This window comes from Elephantulus edwardii, unplaced genomic scaffold (assembly GCF_000299155.1).
Source record: "Elephantulus edwardii isolate Elephantulus edwardi_28Jun2011 unplaced genomic scaffold, EleEdw1.0 scaffold00044, whole genome shotgun sequence".
NCBI classification, from domain to species: Eukaryota; Metazoa; Chordata; class Mammalia; order Macroscelidea; family Macroscelididae; genus Elephantulus; species Elephantulus edwardii.
In genome coordinates, this window is record NW_006399794.1 from 11073364 (window position 1) to 11096314 (window position 22951).

The window sequence follows — 22951 nt, forward strand, 5'->3', positions numbered from 1 at the left end:
GAGAATGATAATAGGAAATTATAGATTGAGTGACAGAAATGAGGCTGAGAATTTAATGACTGAATTTTGTACAAGAAATTATTTATCCTTTGTATATACCTTTTTCAAAAAAGCACAAACAGCATCTGTACACATGTACCTCACCTGATGTAGTACACAGGAATCAGACTGACTATATTTGCTGCAAGAATTCTTGGAAAAGCTTATCTCGATATCAGAAGTCAAAACCCAGCCAGTTGCTGACTGTGTTTTAGAAAAGTCTAACCATCATTTACTCACATCCAAGTTCAAACTGAAGTTGAAGAAAATAAAATTCCCCCAAACCAAAAAATGACCTTGCAACTATCCCACCTAAATTTAAAAGTCATCCCCAAAACAGGTTCAAGGCTTTCAAGTTCTCTAATTATCAAAGGCCAGTTGAGATGTGGGACATCAAGAATATCATAAAGAAAACAAAAGAGGAGAAAAGCATACTCATTCAGTAGTATATTTAGATATTATCACATTGAAAAAATAAATTAGTATTTAAAGATTATCATATTTTGGAAAAAATAAATTAGTGAGCTGGTTTCTGATTAAATGACCTTTTGAGACTTCTCAAAATATAGTGGAAAAAAAATAGGTGATCCAAAAAAGGTAGGTATTTTTCAATTGACATAGAAGTTAATTACTGTATTAACAGTAACTCTTACTGAGATCAGCATGTGAAAAGTGGCACTTCTTGGAGCATTCCTAGGGTGTAAACAGTGCTGCTAATCACCTTCCAGCTGAAGAAAGGAGGTACTCCCTGAAGACTCCTATTCTTAGGGGATAATCGTGTGGATAACAAAAATAAAGCTGATAAAGCTGATCAAGCCAGATCACTGGCTTCTTCATTATGATTGGGAGAGAAAACTGCCATGGTAAAGTTTACTGACTTTACTCCCTTAGGCTCCAGAGAGTGGAGAACTAAAGTTTAACTGACTTGAGTTGTTAAATAGAGATTAGAGCAAACGGATTTTGGATATGTGAATTCTTAGGGAAATCCTAGCTTGTTAGCCAGAAATCTCTGCAATAAGGAACATATTTCATTCCTGAGAAAATATCTCTAACTTTTGTTTTTCTATTTTCTCAAGCAAACTAGAGAAAATCTTACTAAACCAATTGGAAAGTAGTAGATACTGGTATTCTTATACTGAAGAAGTAGAAGACTATTCATGCTTATGGTGATCTGAGTTCAGCTTCTTGCTTCAACGCTAGTATCCCTTGAAATTAGACAATACAGATTCTGAAAATGTCCTAGAATATATGAGTCAGAAAAATCTTTGAGAAGCTGATAGCAAACACCACATGAAACAAAGTTTAAACTAAGTAGAAAGTGCTCTAATCCAAAGGAAAATGAATTTCCTAGATCTCACTTCATGTTCTCTGATTTAACAAACTCAAGCTTTTTTTAAAAAATTTTTTTCAATAAAATAAGACTAAGAAAGTTTTGGAAGGTAATTTTAGTATGTTTGTTTTTATGATAGTATGTAGAATACAAACTAGCCATTTTTTGTGACTTGTGAATAGTTCTACCTTAATCTAGATTCAAATTTTTAAAAAAATGGAATTGCAAATGAAAACTAAATCAGAGGATACTATCCTTTGGCTTTTTATTCATAATTTCAGATCCAAGAGGGCCAGTTTTGGAAAAAAATCTTTTTTCTTTTTATTTCCCCCCCCCTCCCCCCCAGGACTCTTTCTTGACCAAGGATTGGAAATAAGGGACACATGAAATAAAGAAGTTACATAGTAATGAGGTCACCATATTAGAATTTCTTTCTATGGAAAGACAGAGGGTTTTGAAATGTGTGTGTTTACAAGGAAAAAATATTGATAATGTTTTTAATAAATTAGTGATTGTAAGGAATGGACAGCTTTACGTTGGGTCATTAAATATAAATATGATGTGTGTTTGTTATGTTTTGTTGGGACTTTTCTTTGTAGCTTTACAAGTAAACATACAATATGATCTGAGATGGAGTCAGAAGACATAAAATTTGCAGCCTCTGGAAAAGAGACCTAAATGTGTACCCACCAGATTTTACCCGAGACAAAGAAGGTTTGGCAAAATAGACCACAAAAATGACTTAATCTTTAATAGATTATAAATTAAAATGGAATATTTTTGACAGATTTAATTTTAAATGAAAAATTATCTGTGTTAGTTTTCATCTTTGCATTGTGTAAAACTTCTATCAGAGACAGGGTTATAGAAAAATATTGCTGAATTAATATTTAGTTAGATACTCATAGAAAATTATAGTAAATTAAATCAATAAAGTTAGCAAACTGACTTTTCCTATTTATTTGAAAAAATACTACTCATGAATACAAATAGTCACTAGAAAAATACTTTTATGCAATAAAAAAATTATAAATATGGTCTTTATACAAGTCTACAAAATCATTCAAATGATCTTCAATCAATCAATACCTTGTACTATTAGAAATATCATCATTGTTTCTCACTTGTATAATTTAAGGAAAAAAATCATATGTGTACATTCAGCAATGAGTTTTCAAATAATGGATTGCTTCTTAAACTATGTGATGATGAAAGATTATTTAGCAAATTTTCTAATCCAAAACAAATAACTAGTTTCTAAAATATCATATAAAGTTGATATTAAAGCAATAAGAAAATTAAGCATATAAAATAAGACTATAAATTTTGTTATTAAAGAAAATATAATTATTCAGCCAAATTCATAGAATTTTCTTATTATTACTTTCAATTTATATAGTCAATTCTACATACGAAAAACAGCACATTCTCTCACAAACATCAAAATAATCTATTAACCATTGTTGTAATGTATATAATTGTTGATAAAGGCAGATAGATATTTCCTGGAAGGATTTATATGATTATGGAGCAAGATAAAAATCTGCTAATTATTTAAAGAATTAATGAAATTATTCATAAGAGTTTTTTATTCACTTATTGTTGCACATTTTTCCCCCTCCTCTGCCTTCCCCCTCCCCTAGTCTTGTTCTAGACTGTTGTCATACTCTAGATTAAAATTGGAATTTGTTTTCAACTATGTAAACAACGATAGATATAGAAAGGCTTCAGGTCTTAGTTCATAGGGTTGCTATGAGACATGCTCAACTCTAAGGCAATCAACAACAACAACAACAAAATACCTGGAGAATTTTATATACAAATAAATTACTATGTATCAAATGCTGTAAAGGTTACCCATGGTGAACAGTGTTTGGTGGAGCTCCCCAATTAAAACAAGCTTGGATGCAGGAGTGGTATCCACTTTGGAAATAGCTTGCCTCTGGAAACTCTATGAACTTGGAGAAATGATAAAAGTTTATAAGGTTTCACGTCTTTCATTCATTGGGTCGCTATAAATTATCTATGACTGTACGGTACTTAACAACAGCAACAGTTAGAGATTCAGATTATTAAGAAATAGTATTTAATCTTATCTTAAAAACAGAATCATTTTAACAGAAAATTTTCATGAGACTATATTTATGAGGTGAATTGATTCAGTGACTGGGGTAATCAGGATAGGCGTGTCAGAGGCAATGCGATTGGCACAGGATAGAAAAGGGTTTAGGGCTATTGTACATAGGGTCGCTATGAGTTGCAAACGACTCGAGAGCACATAACAACAACATATATACTAATTCTATTTACATAAATCTGCTAATTCCAAGGCATACACAGTAAGAAAAATTTTAAAAAGTCATATATTAACATTTATTTCTTTTGGAATACTTTTCATTTTAGGCAAGGTGTGCAGATCTGGCATCATGTTTCCTGTCAACAGCACCAGCTATATTTTCTCCACCTTTCTCGTGACAGGCATCCCTGGATTAGAGGCTATTCACGTCTGGATTTCCATACCATTTACTGTCATGTTCTTCATTACTTTGGTGGGTAATCTGACAATCTTGATGGTTATTTGGAGAGAGCACACACTCCATGTGCCCATGTACCTTTTCCTGGCTATGCTGGCTGCATCTGACCTGGGTCTGTCTCTCTTCACCTTCCCCACCATGCTGAGAATCTTCTGGCTGAATGCTCGAGAGTTGAGCTTCTCTGCTTGTTTTACTCAGATGTTCTTCATTCATACCTTCCAGGATTTTGAGTCAGCTGTCATACTGGCGATGGCCTTTGACCGGTATGTGGCCATTTCTCATCCATTGCACTATTCTTCCATCCTCACTAATAGTGTAATTGCCAGCATAGGTTTGGCCATTTTCGTGCGAACCTTAATTGTACAAGTGCCCCTTCCTATCCTCTTGAGGAGGTTATGCTTTTGTCGCTCCAATGTGCTTTCCCATTCCTACTGCCTACATCCTGACATCATTAAGCTCTCCTGCTCCAACACTAGGATCAACAGCATCTTTGGATTGTTTGTGGTACTTTCCACCATGGGACTTGATTTTCTTCTCATTCTCCTTTCTTATGTGCTGATTCTAAAAACTGTACTAGGCATTGCGTCTCATGGTGGCCGTCTAAAGGCCCTCAACACTTGTATTTCCCACCTGTGTGCTGTGGTCCTCTTTTTCACCCCCATGATCTGCCTGTCTATGTTACACCGCTTTGGCCCAAAACTCCCTTCACACATTTATGTGCTCATGGCCAACATGCATTTTCTCATTCCTCCTGTAATGAACCCCATTGTTTATGTGGTGAAAACAAAGCAAATACGAGATAAAATTCTGAAAGTCTTCACCATAAAAGGTCCTGGAGAATCCAGAATCTCCTTCATAACATAGTATCATAAATGGAATACTAAATGGTCATTAATTTGACTCTTTCATCTAAAATGATATTTCACGTCTTTCTTTACCTAAGGAGAAAGAAAAGTATAACATCCTAAACAAAACCCAACCCAACCCACTGCAGTTTTAGTCGATTCTGACTCACCATGACCCTCTGTTAGACTTATGAGACTGTGAATCGTTATGGGATATTATCCAACCTTCTTCCATAGAGTAGTTGGTGGATTTAACTACTGACCTTTTGGTTAACAGTACTACATGACTTATTACACCATTAGGACTCCTGGAGTTCACCCTGAAGGAAAGTATTTCTTTCCAAGAGGTTTTCTTGATATTTTAAATATTTAAGTAGGGAGTAGCAGAAAAAAAAAAAAGAAATACACTATATTGATCTTTAGCATTTGGTCCTGTCTTCCAAACAGATTGTTGTAAGGGGCCATTGAGTCGAGTGCAAATTATAGAAAGCCTATGAACAATGGATCAGAATTTTTCCCTAACCTGTTCCATCTTTACTATCTTTGACATACTTGAATTTATTGTTACAGTCACTGTGTTAAACCATGTTGCTGAGGATTTACCTCTTCTGTCCTGACCCTTCACCTTTCCAAACGTGATACCCTTTTCCAAGGAAAGGCCCCTCCCAACAACATTCCTAAAGTATATGAGACAGAGTTTCACCATCTTTACCTTCAAGGAGCACCCTAACTGCACTTTCTCTAAGACAGCTTGGTTTGTTCTTTTCGCAATTCCTGAGATAGACGGTATTCTTCTCCAACACCACAGTTCAGAGGCTGCTCATTGTCTAACTTTCAGATGCATAGCAAGTAATTGAAAAGACAATGGCTAGAATCAGGTGCACTTTAACCTTTAAATGGGCATCTTTACTCCTTAGCACTTTGGAGAGAACCTTGACTGCAGACTTTCCCAACAAAATCAATGTTTCTTTTAATTTTTTGGCTGCTGGGAGATGATTGTGGATACAAATAATATGGAATCATGAACAAATTCAATCTGCTTTCCACCTACCATGATGTTGCCTATTTACCCACGATGAGGATTTTGTCCTCTTGAAGTTGAGATGTAACGCAGGAAGCATTTCAAGTACTCCTTGCTTTCACTAAGATTGTGTAATCTGTATTATAATGCAAATTGTTATGAATCTCTCTCTGATCCTATAATCACATTCTTCTTCATAAAGTACAGCTTTTTGATTATTTGCTCAGCATACAGATGTCATAGATGTGGAGAGAGGATATAGCTCTGACACACACCTTCTTCAGGTTTAACCATGGAGTTGTGCCCTTGCTCAGTTCACACAACAGTTTCTTGGTTCAGGTATAGGCTTTGCATGAATACAATTAAGTGTTTTGAGATTTCCATTGTGCTCAACATCAGCCATAACTTGTTATGATTCACATAGTCAAATGCCTTCGCATAGTCAATAAAACACAACTAGATATTGTTCTGATATTCTCTGTTTTCAGCCCAGATCTACCTGATACCAGCAATGATAGATATGGTACCATGGCCCCATTCTAAATCTAGCTTAAATTTCTGGCAGTTCTTTGTACTATTTACTTATTTTGGATAATCTTCAGAAAGATTTTTCTTGTATGTGAGTGAATTTTTCAAACATAAACTATACACACCTGTGACTTTTCTTTTCAATCCTTCAAATCCTCATATTGCTAGAAATCTATGACAACCATCCTTGTTTGCATTCCACATTCACCAGGAACTGCAACTCCTGTGGATTTTCTTACTATTCTATAACTTTTCATATTTTAATTTAGCCTTGCAATGAATATAAATATATTTCTCTTTTCCAACTTTCCATCTGTATTTTTGAGTTTTGATTAAAGATAGTGATCAGATTTTCAAATTATACTGTATAAGCTTTACAATTTATCTACAGCTGAGGATTCATTTGGTCTTTTAGCACAAAGGATAGTGTTGAAATGTTCAGAGCTCTCCTTAAGTCATCTATTATCACTATATCTTCTTTTGGGGGGAAAATTATATTGGTGATTGATGACACGTAATAACAATTATAAATGTACATGCAGTTTTAGGAATTATACAGAGATTCTGTGTATATCTTTGTTGTTTTTGTTGTTAGGTGTTGTCAAGTTGAGTATGGCTATAGTAACCCTATGAACAACAAACTTGAATCCTGTCCTAACCTGTGCCATCGTCACTATCTCTGATACATTTGAGCCTGCTGCGGCAGTGACAATGTCAATCCATCTCAATGGAGATCTTCCTCACTTTCCAAGCATGATATCCTTTTCCAAGGAATAGCCTCTCCTAGCACGATGTCCAAGGTAGGAGAGACGAAGCTTTGTAATCCTTGCCTCTAAGGACCACTCCAGTTGCACCTTTTCTAAGATATACCTGGAAAGGGTTTATTTACCCTTGTTTTTGTTGATTGACATCTAGTCAAGCATGACTCATAGCAACCCTATGAACAGAAGACCTAAACCCTGTTCTATAACTATCATTGTTTCTCTAAGTTCATAGAATTTCCAGAGGCATGTTATTTAGGGAGTGGATGTCATTCCTGCTTCCAAAGGTGTCATAATCTTGAATCTCTATCAAATACTGTCCACCATGGGTATCCATATGGCATTTGATATACCAGTGTCAGCAACCACAGGTTACCTCTGTGTGGCAAATTGATGGACCAAATCTGTATCACTTAGAAGACTGTTCCTACAAAATATTAATACTTCAAAAACACGGGGTGTGAGGGCCTCATGCTCTCGGGCCCAACCAACTTTTAAATACGAAGGCCCTCCACCAAGTCCTATTGACTCTAAATAAAAAACAATCAACCAAACATACAATTTATAATTTTGTTGTTGTTGTTTTTATGTGCCATCAGTCTCCTGCAACTGATAGCAACCCTATGTACAGCAGCTCTGAACCCTTCCCTATCTTGAGCCAGTCTCACTCAATCCAGCACACCAAACCCCATTGCTCTTGCCTAGTTTAATAGTTTACAAGAGATACATCTAGAATATTGACATTAATATAAGTCAAGATCCAGAATGTTACAATACCACATCTTTCATACTGTCCTTTATAATGAAATCTACATCTGTTAAACTCTTACATCTTCTTAACTCTGGCAATCATTATTCTACTCATAATATTTATAACTTCACCATTTCAAGATCAGATCTCATTTTATATTCAAAGGAATAAAAAAAAGACAATTATAAAGAGCCTTCACTTCTTGCTTACATATATAAACTTTTTATCTTGTTTTGCCATCAAACACTTCCTTTCAATCTCAAATAGTCTAATTTTCTTTATTTAAAGAGAAGCAATTATTATGCAGATTTTAATAAATGGCTTGTAATATTATCTGGTTTCAGATAATCTTTTTCATTGTTGTTGTTATGTGCCTTTGAGTCACCTGTGACTCATAGCGACCCTGACAATAGCTATGAAGCCTTCCCTGTCCTGCGCTAGTCTCACTGACTCCAACAAACCTACCCGTATTACTCCAGTTACTCTGCCAATCCATCTCATCCAGGATCTTTCTCTCCCGTGCTGTCCCTCCACCTTTCTGATCATGATGCCATTCTACAATGACCTGTCCCTCCTGGCTATGTGCCCAAAGTATATGAGACAGAACTTCAAAATCCTAGCCTCCAAGGAGAAACTTGGTTTCATCTTCTCCAAGACAGGCCTGTTTGCTCTCTTGGCCTTTCATGGTATGTTCAATACTCTTCTCCAGCACCATAACTCGAAGACATTGATTCATCTTCTGTAATCCTTAGTCATAGTCCAGCTCTCTGATGCACAGCTTGTAGTTACAAAGACCATGGCCTGAATCAGGCACATCTTAGTCTCTAGACTGAATTCTTTGCTGCTCAGTCCTCTGGAGAGGTTCCTGACTGCAAATTTTCTGAGTGCAATTTGTCTTTTGATTTCCTGACTGCTGGTATGAAGAGTGTTGACTGTGGAGCCAAGTAAACTGAAATTGTTAACAACTTGAATATTTTTCCATACCATTCTCTATTTCTAGTTTGTTTATACTTAATACTTTAATTAGAAACTATTCAAAACACTAAAACATTCAAAATACAGAAAATAAAACAAGAAAAGAATCCAGGATATGTTGTTGTTGTTGTTATGTGCCGTCGAGTCGCTTGCGACTCTTAGCGACCCTATCTATGTACAACAGCCCTAAACCCTGCTCTGCCCTGTGCCAATTGCACTGCCTGTGACACACACATCCCAATTACCCCAGTCACCAAATCAATCCACCTCATAGAGGGTCTTCCCCTCCTGCACCATGCACCCACCCTCCCAAGCATGATGTCCCTCTCCAAAGACCTCTCCCTCCTTACAACATGTCCAAAGTATGTCAGACGAAGCCCCAGAATCCCTGTTCCAAGGATATAAAAAAAGTCTTCATTTATCAATGACTCACAGGTCATTGAGATCAGGAGTTCTCAAACTCCTAATATTTATAATCTAATATAATCTATAAATTTGATAGGATACTATCTGTTTGAAAAATATGTAATATTATATACTTTGAAGATCTAAATGTGACAAAAAGAGTTTCTTGGATCAGAACTTCTAGTGTCTGTATGATGACTTAAATATCTAAATATCTAAGAAGAGTAGAACATAACAAAATAAATGGTTGTATACGTTTTGAAGCAGGAGGGGCATACACTTCCTAAACAACATGCCTCTGGAAACTGCATGAACTTTGATAAGTGAAGATAGTTATAGAAAGGTTTCAAGCCTTTTGTTCATAAGGTTACTATGAGTCGTGCTAGACTTGATGGTAAACAATAACAACATGTTCTAGGTATATACCACATGTCCTTCAGAAAAGTTGGCAAACATCAAAAAGGAGTAACAACTAGCTTTTTCTGGCACATACTCTTTTCTCTTTTTTATATATTTTGCTTTGTTTTTAATATTTTTATTGATTTTCATATAATAATACCTTTACAGTATATTTCATTCATATACATTGTTTTATACAATCATTCATATGCATTCTATTTTACATTTTTTAAATACTAGTTTATTTACAAAATTAAAATACATTGTTTTTCACACCAGATCCTTCCAGTTTCCCTCACCCATAAAAATGTACCACCCATGGTTAATTCCCCCCACAAACAACCTAACTCTTCTGCTTCAACCCCCTCCCCTTGGATTCTCATACTCATTCTACAATAATGGTTATATACAGTATTTGTCCTTATGGGACTGACTTAGGTCACTCAGCATAATGCTCTTCAGTCCCGCTCAAATTAGGTAATAATTTTATATTATTGGTTTTAGTAATTACTTTTATATTACTGGTTCATACGAAGTTTATAAAGTTCATATACACTGTGTTTCACCCAGACTTTCCCCCTTTCCTTTACCAATCTTTCCCTCCACACATTCTCATTTCTTGTTGCTTTGAAAGCCTATACCACAGAGACCTGGTATGACCTCCAGGGATCGCCAAGACTAGGGCTTTATAAATCAATTCACTTGGCATTGTGTTCAAGGTAAGGAGCCTCACAGGGCTCCAGATCCACCACCAGTCACAGAGTTGTGTCCTTATTCTGAGATCTGGTAAGTGATGGACATGACTCAGGCGAGGCTATGAAAAACTGGACTTTTCTCGTAGTTGTTGTGAGATGTGAAGCTAGATTGAAGGGCATGAAAATAATGTACCCCATTAAATATGGTTTCAAACTCTATATTAAATTCTCTGAGGTAAAAAAGATAATTGATGAAGATCTAAATTTTTCTTCATGGAAAAAAACATCTCTAGTTACACAGTGGTTTTAGGGGATTGGCTCTTAAAATGCTGACAAGTGCTCTGCAGGAGAAACATGTAGCAGTCTCTCCCTATAAAGATTACAGCCTTGGGAACACTATGGGGAAGTTCTACTTTGCCCTATAGCATTTCAAGAGGTCATTCTGATTCAATGAGAGAGAGAGGTTTTTTATTTGTGTGTACTTCTTACAGATTAGGACCTTTTAAATTCTATGATCCAAATAAGGTAGAAATCTACCAGAAGAGGAAAGTTCAAAATTAAAACAAAGTAAAATTCTTAAAAGTAAGCACCCTGTCAAAAACAGAACTTGAGATGTCCAGAAAAAAACAAGGCAGTCCTACCTTTTTCCGGTGTTCATGGATTTTACCAATGTGTGATATATTCTATGGCTTTGGCAAACCATTCTTTCTCCACTCAGCAATCACTCACTGATTTATTTTAATGGTTAAGATCATGGAGCTCTGTTGATATTGTCCACAGTACACTGACTGACCTGTGAGCCCAAAGATTAAGACAAACTGCAAATCTAACTAAACTATTAAGTGGGGGCACAGGACAATTAACAGGACATGCAGTATTTGTACAAAAGGCATTATAAGAAGTAGATCTCTCATCACACAAATATCACAAATTTTACTGTTCATTCCAGAACAGTTTTCTGAGATAGGGAGTTCTACTTTCTACATACATACTGTATAATAATTTTAACAGTAGTTAGGCAAGATAACCTTGAACACTGTTAAAATGTTTTTGTGAATTTTCCTTGGGGATTGTTCAAAGAAAACAAGTGTCCCCTGCATCTCCAACCCCCACACCTCAGCTCATTTTATGACAGAAGACATTTTACCTAAATTTAATATGCAACAAATAATTCTCCACCTGCTTACTTACAATTGTGTGATACATTGGAAGAAGCAACTTGACAAACACATACTCCTAACTTTTATTAATTCTATCAGGTCCTTAAACAATCATATTTTTAAAGCTTATATTGTGACTTAGCACTAGAGGGATACTCTCCCTGGATCACCAAGCCCTACAGCTAATAGGAAGGTCCTGTACGTTGAAACTTTATCAGATTTGGGGATTATATATTCTATTACTTCTACCCAGATTGGAGCAGTGTACTTGGAAAATAGTGGAGGTTGAATCCTATTAAAGAAATTAGTTGTTATTATTCAATAAGTGGTCATTGTTATTTTTCTTTTCTGTGCTTTTATTTCAAATATTGGTCTATAATCCATAATGTTCTTGCTTCTGTCTATTCAGTCTCTTATTGTGTGGGCCTCTTTCTCTCAAGCAAAGAGCAATTTGCATTTACACTGTGTTTAAGATCTAAATCCTATCCCTGGGCATCTTTAGATTGCTGTAGTTAGGTGCCTTGGAGTTGACTGTAACTCAAAGTGGCCTTAAGATAAAATGTTCTGAACCTTGCCCGATCATGACCTCTGATAGGTTCAAGTCTATTATAACAGTCACTACTTCAGTCTATCTTGCTGAAGTCTTTTTCTCTTTCTCTGATTTTTCATCTTCCCCAGCATGATGTCTTGTTTCAAAGAGTTCACCCTTCTGACAACATGTCCAAATTAATTGATACAAATTTTTAGCATCCTGGCCTATAAGGAGTAACCTAGTTATACATCCTCCAAGATAGACTTGTTTGTCCTTTGACAGTCTATTCAGTCATCTTCTCCAACACCATAGCGTAGACATTGACTCTTCTGTCATCCTTATTCATTGTCCAACTCTCAGATTCCTAGGAAGCACCTTAGTCTTGAAACTAACACTGTTGCTTTTTAGCACTTTGGAGAAGTTCTTAGCAGCAGATTATATAAGGTAAACCTCTACTCTGTGTCTAAGTTAAGAAGTCTCAAGCTAACAATTTATTTTTTTCTGACTTTCCTAAAAAGGTGAAGTTAAAACAGTAGAAACCTGGGGATTGTTCTACTAATTAGAGCTGCCACATAATAGACTGCCCAAGGGATTAATAACATTTCCATCATTATGATAATATTTTTATTATTATTAAAAAGAAATTTCAATCATTTAACATGGAAATCTGGTATGAAGTCTGTAGGGAGTTGGGCTACCAACGTGACATGTCCTTGGCCACTTGAATCCACCAGCTGCTCCGAGGAAGAAAGATAAGCAGTCTCCTGTCCTGTGGTTTACAACCTCTGAAAACCCACTGGAGGGTTTTTGTTATAAGGAAAGATGCCTTCAAACTAGTAAATATAACAATTTCATTGATGCTTTCAAATTTGACAATTTATTCCTTTCTGTAACAATTGTCTTTGTTGATGCCTAGGATGATTATTAGATAATGTAAGCTGTAAAGAGCAGGCTGTAGAGTCACAGCTATAACATTTCATCTGTCCTACTGTTAATGGGCTCCTAAACTAGTTTACTATGTGTTTTATCTTGACCAATAAGTTACTAATTCTTGAAAGACAGGTCTATATATGGTCATTGTATTCCCAAGAATAACTACATAGAAGCTCAGTAGAAGTGGAAAATCATTGAGAATATACCATGGTGTTTGAAGCCACAAATATCGTCTGTTTTTCATCTTTTTCCATTCACATTTCTAAAGCAGACATCTCAAAATTTTGGAGGAATATTTGGTAAGATTGAAATCTTCAAATGTACACATAAATAAAAAGTCATTCCTCATATCTCTTGAACATGATTTTTAATTTTTTTATATCCTGATCTCCTTTCTTAACATGATATATTTGAAATATCAGGGGTTTATAGTCAGTATTATACTTTCAATTCTAATTCCTCAGCCAAGTAATAAGAGTCTATCCAGAACTTGCAGAACTCTTGTCTGTCATTGAAGATTATCTAGTTTATATGCATGCTTCCTATGTGAAATTGTTCAATTTTTTTAAACCTTATATTGTCTTCAAGATGATCAAAAATTTTCTCTAATCTAAGCAGACCAAATATGCTGCTGAAACCGACATAAAGACATCAAAAAGGGAAGAAATGAATATCAACCTTTAGTAGAAACTTTCCAAGAAAATATTGAGCGCAGCTGAGAAGGAAGTACATTATTTTGCTAACAGAAATTATTAGCTTCTGACAAAGAGAGATGCTAGGAAATTTTTGTAAAAGAATAACTTTTTGCTTCCTTTATAATTTATTCAGGTCAAGTCCTTCCCAAGATTTTTATGGCAATTGTTAACAACAGCACCTTCTTATTCATACTGATGGATCTTCCCGGACTGGAGAGTGCTCATTGTTGGACAGCTATTCCTATCTGTTTTATCTATGTTCTTTCTGTGTTGGGAAATGTCACCATTATGTACATTGTCAAGTCTGTGCCCAGTCTCCATACACCCATGTACCTCTTTCTCTCCATGCTTTCAATGGCTGACCTAGGCCTCTCAGCATCCACATTGCCTTCCATGGCAGCTGTCTTCCTCCTGAGTCAGAGGAAGGTGGATGCTGCAACTTGTTTTGTGCAACTTTTCTTCATCCACACTTTCTCTGTCATTGAGTCAGCTGTGCTTTTGGCTATGGCTTTTGACCGCTGCGTGGCTATCCGAGAGCCTTTACGTTACGCCACTATTCTTACAACCAAGCGCATCGGGGCTATTGGACTAGCCATCGTGACTCGGAGTGCTGCCCTCCATTTGCCCCTGCCCGTGCTCCTTGGACGATTGCAATTCCAGCCAATGAATGCACTAGCTCATTCCTATTGTGTTCATCCTGATGTTCTAAGGCTGGCCAGGTCCAGCACTCGTGTCAACAGTGGCTTTGGACTCTTCGTAATGCTCTCCACTCTAGGACTAGATGCTGTGCTCATTCTCTTATCCTATGTGCTAATCTTGAAAACAGTGCTGAGCATTGCTTCTAACGCTGAACGGCTTAAAGCCTTTAACACCTGCATTTCCCATATCTGTGCTGTACTACTATTTTATACCCCATTAGTCAGCCTTTCCATGATCCATCGTTTCGGGAAAAAGAAATTACCAGCACAAGTATATATGCTTCTCTCTTACCTGCACTTTCTTGTGCCTCCAATGCTCAATCCAATTGTCTACAGTGTAAAAACCAAAGAGATTCGTGTACGCATTTTGAAGATGTTACATCGCAAAAAGCTCTGAGCCACTGGGATCAAAGAATGGTGGTGCTATCTCAATTCTATAGAAAGACTACAGCCTGAAGCTATCTCAGGTAGTGTGTAGCTTCCAATAGTTTGTTGGTTAATTGATTCTTCAGAATCACTGATAAAGGACATTGTGGTCTTTTCCTTGACATCAGAACAATCAATGGAGGAGCATGTCTCTGTGTGTAATTTCAGCGCAAACTATAAAAGTGTCAGGCTTTTATATACTCTTGAGGAGAATATTATTTACCTGTAAACGTAAGCATTTTGCAATTGTGAGATTGAATAGGTATCCGAGATCACTACTAAATAAAAATCTAGAAACACAAGTAAGGTGAAGTTATTTCATTAAAATGTATTTTGACAAGTTAGCAAATATATTAAGTAATTAATAAGATATTTTTTCTATTTGCACTATAAATATAGATGTTATTTCACTAAAAAATATGAACCAAATAAAGGCACTTCAGAATTTTAAAATGTATTTAAAAAATAAATATCTTAATGTCTATAATTGATATGTATTAAGCAGTTTAGTATTTTTCAGTATTTGTTAAGGTATCATATATACAAAAGGCGAACAAAACCTCCAATATTCTTTCTATTAAATAAAAATTAAAAATTAAAGCACTTGGCTTATTTTCTGTAGGTACGTGGAAAAATCTGTGCTGTATAAACTACATAGATCTTATACTGTTTGAGTGCTAGACTCCAAGTCCAACTTAATTTTCTTTCAGCCCATTTAGGAAGATTTAAAAGAATAAGATCAATACCTGAGTAGCTACTTTTTATGAAAAAATCACTACTTTTAAAAAAATTATATCAGAACCAAATAACTTTATTTTAATAGTCTTCCACTGTTTCTTTCCTTCTAGACTTTATTTTCAGCTACCTTCTCTGACCGTATCACATTGTTGAACATAACCACAGATAAGTAAATAAATTAAATGTCATGTAATTATTTGAATCACAAAGATAATTTACAATGTTAGGAGAAAGGAAATATATTTTCTATTTCCTTTGCACAGTTATTCATGGAAGTTATATTTATCCAACTTTGTTTGATCATCACCTATTTAAAAGTACAAAACAGATAACAAAACAGAACTGATTTTTGGTGTAAAAAGTTAAATATGTTCAGGAAAATAGACATGTACATTTATAATTTTTTAGCAAAGAATGGGGGGAAATGTGAAACAAACCTTCAAAGTATATTAAAAAAAGAACAGACTTATTGATCTTATAGAGACTGGTGGAATTCATGAGAATATGGCCTTTTATTTACACTTTATAGCCTTAAGTTATCCTGCCAGTCTATATCAGAAGTCATTCCACGACTCACCTTAATAATAAATTTGAACAATATTAATTAACAGGTCTTTGTTGAACATGTATTGAGATTATCACATCACTGATAGTACAGTACTTCATGATAGATTTTAGAATGGTCTTTTTTGAAGAAGGTTAAGGTGCCATTCCTATTCAAAGTATCATTCTCCATCTAGTAGACAACATGATTGTGATTCAGAATGGCCAATACCAGTCTATAGTAGCTCTCCAATGCCTAGAATTTTTGTCTTTATGCATTTCATTTTTTGAGAACCTCCAATTTTCCTAGATTTATAGATCACATTCCATATTTGATAAGGAAAAAAGAATATGGGTGAGTCAAGAGTCATGTTAGGACTCACCTCTGTCTAGACTTTAAACTCATACAGTGTGAAACTTAGAGATCTTATGACTAGATAGATTAGGAGCGTGACATTTCTTTATCTCAGGAATCTGGCCAGTTCTTCAGAAAAGATCCTGTTCCTTCTAGAAAGGTCCTATTGTACACAAGGATAGAACAGTTAAATAAATTTGTTTCTACTGCGATATAAAGTGATAAGTTTCATTACATCATTTTGTGTTCTCACCCCTGAGTAATTGCACAGCCCAAGACTTTCCCTTTGGGTCTCTGGACAATCATTAAGGGAACTTTGCAGCCTTTGCACACAGATATATATGCTTCTTAAATATTTTACTAAGTAATTGAACTAGTATTTTTATCTGTAATTAACTTTCTCTCTGAGTAAATGGTCTTGGTTTTCATTTGTGATATTAATCCTTAGAGCAAAATAATATTCTAAATATTAATGGATATTCCTAATCTGCCACCACCCCCCACTTTCTGTCATGAGACAGAATTATAGATGGAGATTGGATTGAAGTTGTCAATGATTTCATCTTGCTTGGATCAACAATTAACATTTTTAGTACCAGCAATCAAGAGATTAGGAGACCTATTACATTGTACAGTTTACTGTCAGGGATCCTTCAAAAATACTGAAGAGCAACGATGCCAGTCTCAAGAATATATAGTACTCCTGACTCAGGCCATGGTCTTTTGAATCAATTACAACACATCTGGGAACCAGACAATGAATAAGAATTATACAAGAAGAATTGATGCCTTTGAATTGTGGTGAAAAGTACTGAATATCCCATAGATTTTCAAAAGAACAGATACATGTAAGGAAAAGTGCAGTCGGAATGCTCCTTGGTGGCAAAGATGGTGAAGATTTGTGTCTCATACCTTGGAATGTTACTTGGAGAAGAGACATCATACTTAGAAAAGTGGAGAATCAGCAAAAGAGAGGAAGACCCTAGATAATGTGGATAGACACAGTGACTGTAGCAAGGGACTCAAATGTGTCAGAAATTATAATGGTGCAGGGTAGGACAGGGTCCAGGTCTGTTGTCAGTGCAGTATACATTATTGAACCCATCTTACTCAGTCTCTCCCCAACCCCAAGGACAGTCCCATTCTACAACAGTGGCATCATGTAATATTTGTCCTTTTGTGACTGGGATATTTCACTCAGCATAATGTTCTCCAGAGTCAACCATTTTGAATAATATTGCATGAGTTCCTTGTTTTTTAATGCAGCATAGTATTCCATTGTGCGAATATACCACAGCTTCTCTAGCCATTCGTTTGTTGATGGGCACTTAGGTTGTTTCCAACTCCTTGCTATTGTGAACAAAGCTGCAGTAAACATGGGTGTGCATGTATCTGCTTGGATGTCAGCTATGGTCTCTTCAGGGTATATTCCCAGTAGTGGAATTGCTGAGTCAAATGGTATCTCTATTTGCAACTTTTTGAGAAAGCGCCATACTGCTTTCCACAGGGGTTGCACCATTTTACACTCCCACCAACAGTGAATTAGGGTTCCAGTTTCTCCACAACCTCGCCAGCATTTGTTGCTTGCTGTTCTGTTAAATTTTGCTATTTTGACTGGGGTGAAATGATATCTCATAGTTGTTTTAATTTGCATCTCTCTTAGGGCTAGGGATTTTGAGCATTTCTTCATGTGTTTGTTAGCCATCTGAATGTCGTCTTCGGTGAAGTGCCTGTTCATATCCTGTGCCCATTTTTCTATTGGATTATTTACCTTTATCTTGTTGTGGTGCTCAAGTATTTCATAAATTCTGGATATAAGTCCCTTATCTGATATGATATTACCGAATACTTTTTCCCAGTCAGTGGCTTCCCTTTTTACCCTACTGGAGAAGTTTTTGGATGTGCATAGGGATTTGAGTCTTAGAAGGTCCCATTCATCTATGTTATCTTCTCCTGGTTGTAGCTTTTCCAGGATACTGGGAAGACTGTTTATGGGAAGGCTACTTAATGCCTTTGGTTAGTTGTTATTATCCCAGAGGCACGTGGTTCAAATCCACCACACCAGATGCTCTGCTGCAGAAGGAGGGGAATCTCCTCCTGTACCTGTCAGATCCAATTTAACGGTACACACCAAAAAAGTAACAAAAAGTATTTTTAGATCAATGGAATCGAATTGAGAATCCAGAGATCAACCCATCTATCTATGGTCAACTGATCTTTGACAAGGAGATGAAATCAGTGAAGTGGGGGAACGACAGCCTTTTTAACAAATGGTGTTGGCAAAATTGGAAAAATATCTGCAAAAGACTCAAGCAAGACCCACACCTCACTCCATACACAAAAACCAACTCAAGGTGGATCATGGACCTAGGACTAAAACCAAGGACTATAAAATTCATTACAGAAAAGCTAGGAACAACACTAGAAGTCCTAATCCACAACATAAACAGGTTATATTTTTAATGGATATATTTTATGGAATGGTTTTATACTTTTAAGGAAATATTACAGCAATATTGTTAAAGCACCACCATCTAAACTGCTAGCAAAGTAAAAGTATAAATTTGTCACGCAAGTCAAGAGTTCATTGTCCTTTGATCAGAATAATTATCTTGTTTCTGCCCCAAAGGTGCTTTTTACCTCATTCACATAAATTATTTATGAAGCAGGGAACTCTGGTGACTTATGGTAAATTGTTTCACTGCCAACCCTAAGGCATTAGACCAAAATCCACCAGTTACTTCATGGGAGAAAGACCACACAATTAATGCTGTTGTTGCTGTTGTTATTGTTAGGTATTATCAATTGAGCACAACTCATAGCAATCCTATAAATAAAAAAGTGAACCTTGTCCCATCCAGACAATCTCTGACACACTCATGCCCTACAGTCACTGTGTCAATCCATTTGGTTGAGGGTCTTCCTCTCCTTTGTTGTACCTTTTCCTTTTCAAGAATGATTTTCCTCTTCAAGGAATTATCTCCTCTAGCAATATGTCCAAATATGTGAGATGAAACTTTATTGTCTTTGCCTCTGAGGAGCACTCTAGCTGCACCTTCTCCAAGACATATCTGTTTGTTGTTTTGGCTGTCTGTGGAATAATTCAGCACTCTTCTCCAACACCATAGTTCAAAGGCATCAATACTTCTGTCATTCTCATTCATTTTCCAGCTTTCAGATGCATAACAAATGACTGAAAAGACCATGGCCTGACTCAGGTGCACCTCAGTCTTCAAAGTAACTTCACTGCTCCTCAATAATTTGGAGAGTGTCCTGGTTACAGACTTTCCTAGTGCTATATGTCTCCTGATGTCCTCACTGCTAGTACCAATTGTATTGACTATAATCTATGAATTGCATCTAACTCTGACAGACTCAATCTTTTCTTCATCTACCATGATAATGCAAATTAGTCTAGTGTTAAGGATTTTTGTTTATTAACATTGAGGAAAAAAAACTAATTGAAGGGTTGACTATGAGTTGGTCTGTTTCAACTGCACATAGCAGCAACATCTCATAGAAGTATGTAAGCTAGCTACTTAATGCCTTTGGTTAGTTGTTATATTACATGCATTCAAAACAACTACAACTCATGAAAACCATGAGAACAACAGACTTAAATTTGCTCTATCCTGCCTCATGCTCACATACTTTGTCACATTTGAAACCATTGTTTCAATCGCTATATCAATCCATCTTGTTGAGGGTTTTTCTTTTCTTTACTCTCCACCTTTCCCAACATTATGCCTTTTTCCAAAGACTGATCCCTCCTCACAACATGTGCAAATATGTGAGATGATCTATGTGAGAAATATCACCATCCCTGCTCCTAAGGAACACTGTGGTTGCTCTTCTTCCAAGGCAGATTCCTTTTGAACTTACAAAGGAGCAGTTGATGTTCTATTTCATCATTGGCCATTGTCCTTGTTTTGAACAGGATCTTGAGCTTTTCTATAATCTCTTTACATAGATGTAGTTGATCTGATTATTCCGTATTCCATCAGATGAAGTCCATGTGTATAATAATAATTTATCTTTTTTACAAAAGGTATTTGTAATGAATACATCATTGTGTAAAATTCTCTCATGTGATCTCTGATCTTATTTTTCTCACCAAGGCTGTCTTTGCAGCTACTAATCCTTCTTCATTGTTTTCCACTTTTGTATGCAAATAATCAACTCTCAATATATTTTGATTGCGTGCTTAATTAATTTCATATTGAAGAACAATTAGAAAGCCTCAATTTCTTCCCCTTTGGTTTAACAGTTATTGTATCTAATTGAATAATAGTTACATATGTAAAAATATTTATAAATGTCTGCCTTGTATGTGCAATTGAGACATCATTGTACTTCAGGAGAGATCTTGAAATATTCTTTTTCTGGCAGTGAATAAATCATTACAATATTCCTATTCAATTTGTCATTTCTTTATTTTTTATTTTTTTATTTTGTTATTTTTGTGTGTGAGTGTACCGTCAAATCAGATCTGACTGGTGCAGGAGGAGATTGTCCCTCCTTCCCCGGCAGAGCATCTGGTGGATTCAAACCGTGAGCCTCTGGGATTGTAGTTGCAGCTCCTTGCCACTAGGCCACCAGTCAATTTGTCATTTCTAACATAGTTGATCATATGATTGATTCAAAATGAGTAACATCAGTTCATCTCAGCTCATTGATGCCCAGGATGTCCATCTTTATGAACTGCATTTCATTTTTTGACCACTTATAATTTTTCTGGATTCATATTTTGTACATTCCAGGGACCAATTATTAATTAATGTGTGCAGCTCTTTCTCCTCACTTTGAGTTAGGCTATACCACCAAATGAAGATCTTTCCTTGGGTAAAAGCTTTATTCCATCTGTGTCATTAAGGTTGACTCTAGTGGTAAGGAGAGATCGCTGGTAGTCTAGTGGTAAGAATCTGCACTGCAACCCCAAAGGCACACATTTCAAATCTGCCAGTAGCTCTGCAAGGGAAGGATGGGCAATCTCCTCCTATGGGATTACTGCCTCTGAACAGCTGCTGAAGGGTCAGCTATGGTCAGTTCTAACTCAATGGTATAAAACAAACAAACAACTAAATGGAGTTAGTTCTTTTGAATATAGAACAGAATTTTTAGAGGAGTTTGTTCAATTTCAACTTTTATGTATCGAGTTTAGCAATTTCTTATTTATTTAGGCATTTCTTATCAATGTCATAGTTGACTGAAAACACATTTAAGTGCATAACACAGATAGATGTGCATACCTAGGTTAATTCTCTTTCCTTAGCTCCCTTAGGAGCTCTGGCAGCACAATCTGTAGATAGTAGTGCTGCAAACTCAAAGGCAGTGTCTTTCTGCTGATTTGACTTTACCAGTGGTTTTGTAGGAGAAAGATGGACAGTCCCCTCCTGTGCAATTTATAGGTTTGGAAACCATCTAGTGGATCTAGAGGATGTTGCTTTCAACTGAAAAACAACGAGAAAGAAAAGAATCTGTAAAGATCAAAGGCAGCCTAGCATAGTTATTTTCTTTGTTATCTTCTAGAGATATCATATATTCATCATTTAAAAACAGTTTCATGATTGTTCTTTAAATTGTTGTTATGTTATGGTTGTTATGTGTTATTGAGTTGCTTGCGACTCAGTGACCCTATGTACAACAGCCTTAAACTCTGCTCTATCCTGTGCCAATTGCACTGCCTCTGACACACCCATCCCGATTACCCCAGTCACTGAATCAATCCACCTCATAGAGGGTCTTCCCCTCCTGCACTGTCCCTCCACCCTCACAAGCATAACGTCCCTCTCCAAGGATCTGTCCTCCTTATGACATGTCCAAGTATGTCAGACAAAGCCCCGAAATCCTTGCGTCCAAGGAGCAGCCTGGTTTAACCCTCTCCAGGATGCATATGTTTGTTTTCTTGGCAGTCCAGGGTACATTAAATACTCTTCTCCAGCACCACAGCTCAAAGGCATCAATTCTTCCTCTATCCTTCCTAGTCATTGTTCAACTCTCTGATGCATAACAAGTGATTGCCAAGACCGTAGCCTGTATCAGATGTACCTTAGTCTCCATAGTGACGTTATTGCTCTTCAGTACCCTGGAGAGGTCCCTAACAGCAGACTTTCCTATCGCAATACGTTCTTTGATTTCCTGGGTCTGGTGCCAAGAGTGTTGGCTGTGGAGCCAAGCAGACTAAAGTTGTTAACAATATCAATCTCTTCACCATCCATCCTGATGCTGCCAATTGGTCCAGTGGTGAGAATCTTTGTCTTCTTGACATTGAGCCTCAATCCATGTTGAAAGCTGCAGTCATTGACCCTCTGCAGCAAGCGTTTCAGGTCCTCCTCAGTTTCAGCAAGAGGGTTGTGTCATCTGCATAACGCAGGTTGTTCATAGATCTTCACCAACCCTGACGTCACACTTCTCATAGAGCCCAGCCTCTCGGATAATCTGTTCAGCATACAGGTTGAAAAGGTATGGAGATAGGACACATCTCTGGCGTACACTTTTCCCATTGAACCATGCAGTGTTTCCCTGCTCTGTTCTGATGACTGCCTCTTGGTCCAAGTATAGGTTTCACATTAGCACAATTAAATGTTC

General features: G+C 36.4%; 2 protein-coding genes across 2 annotated transcripts; both read left to right on the forward strand.

Moving 5' to 3' along the window:
- The first annotated feature begins 3795 nt into the window (after positions 1 to 3795).
- On the forward strand, positions 3796 to 4767 carry LOC102855733 (olfactory receptor 51G2-like). Its single transcript, XM_006885508.1, has one exon. The coding sequence runs from the start codon at positions 3796 to 3798 to the stop codon at positions 4765 to 4767; it is 972 nt and encodes a 323-aa protein (XP_006885570.1).
- An 8992-nt stretch (positions 4768 to 13759) lies between these two features.
- Positions 13760 to 14698, forward strand: LOC102845544 (olfactory receptor 51G2-like). Its single transcript, XM_006885671.1, has one exon. The coding sequence runs from the start codon at positions 13760 to 13762 to the stop codon at positions 14696 to 14698; it is 939 nt and encodes a 312-aa protein (XP_006885733.1).
- The last annotated feature ends 8253 nt before the right edge of the window (positions 14699 to 22951 follow it).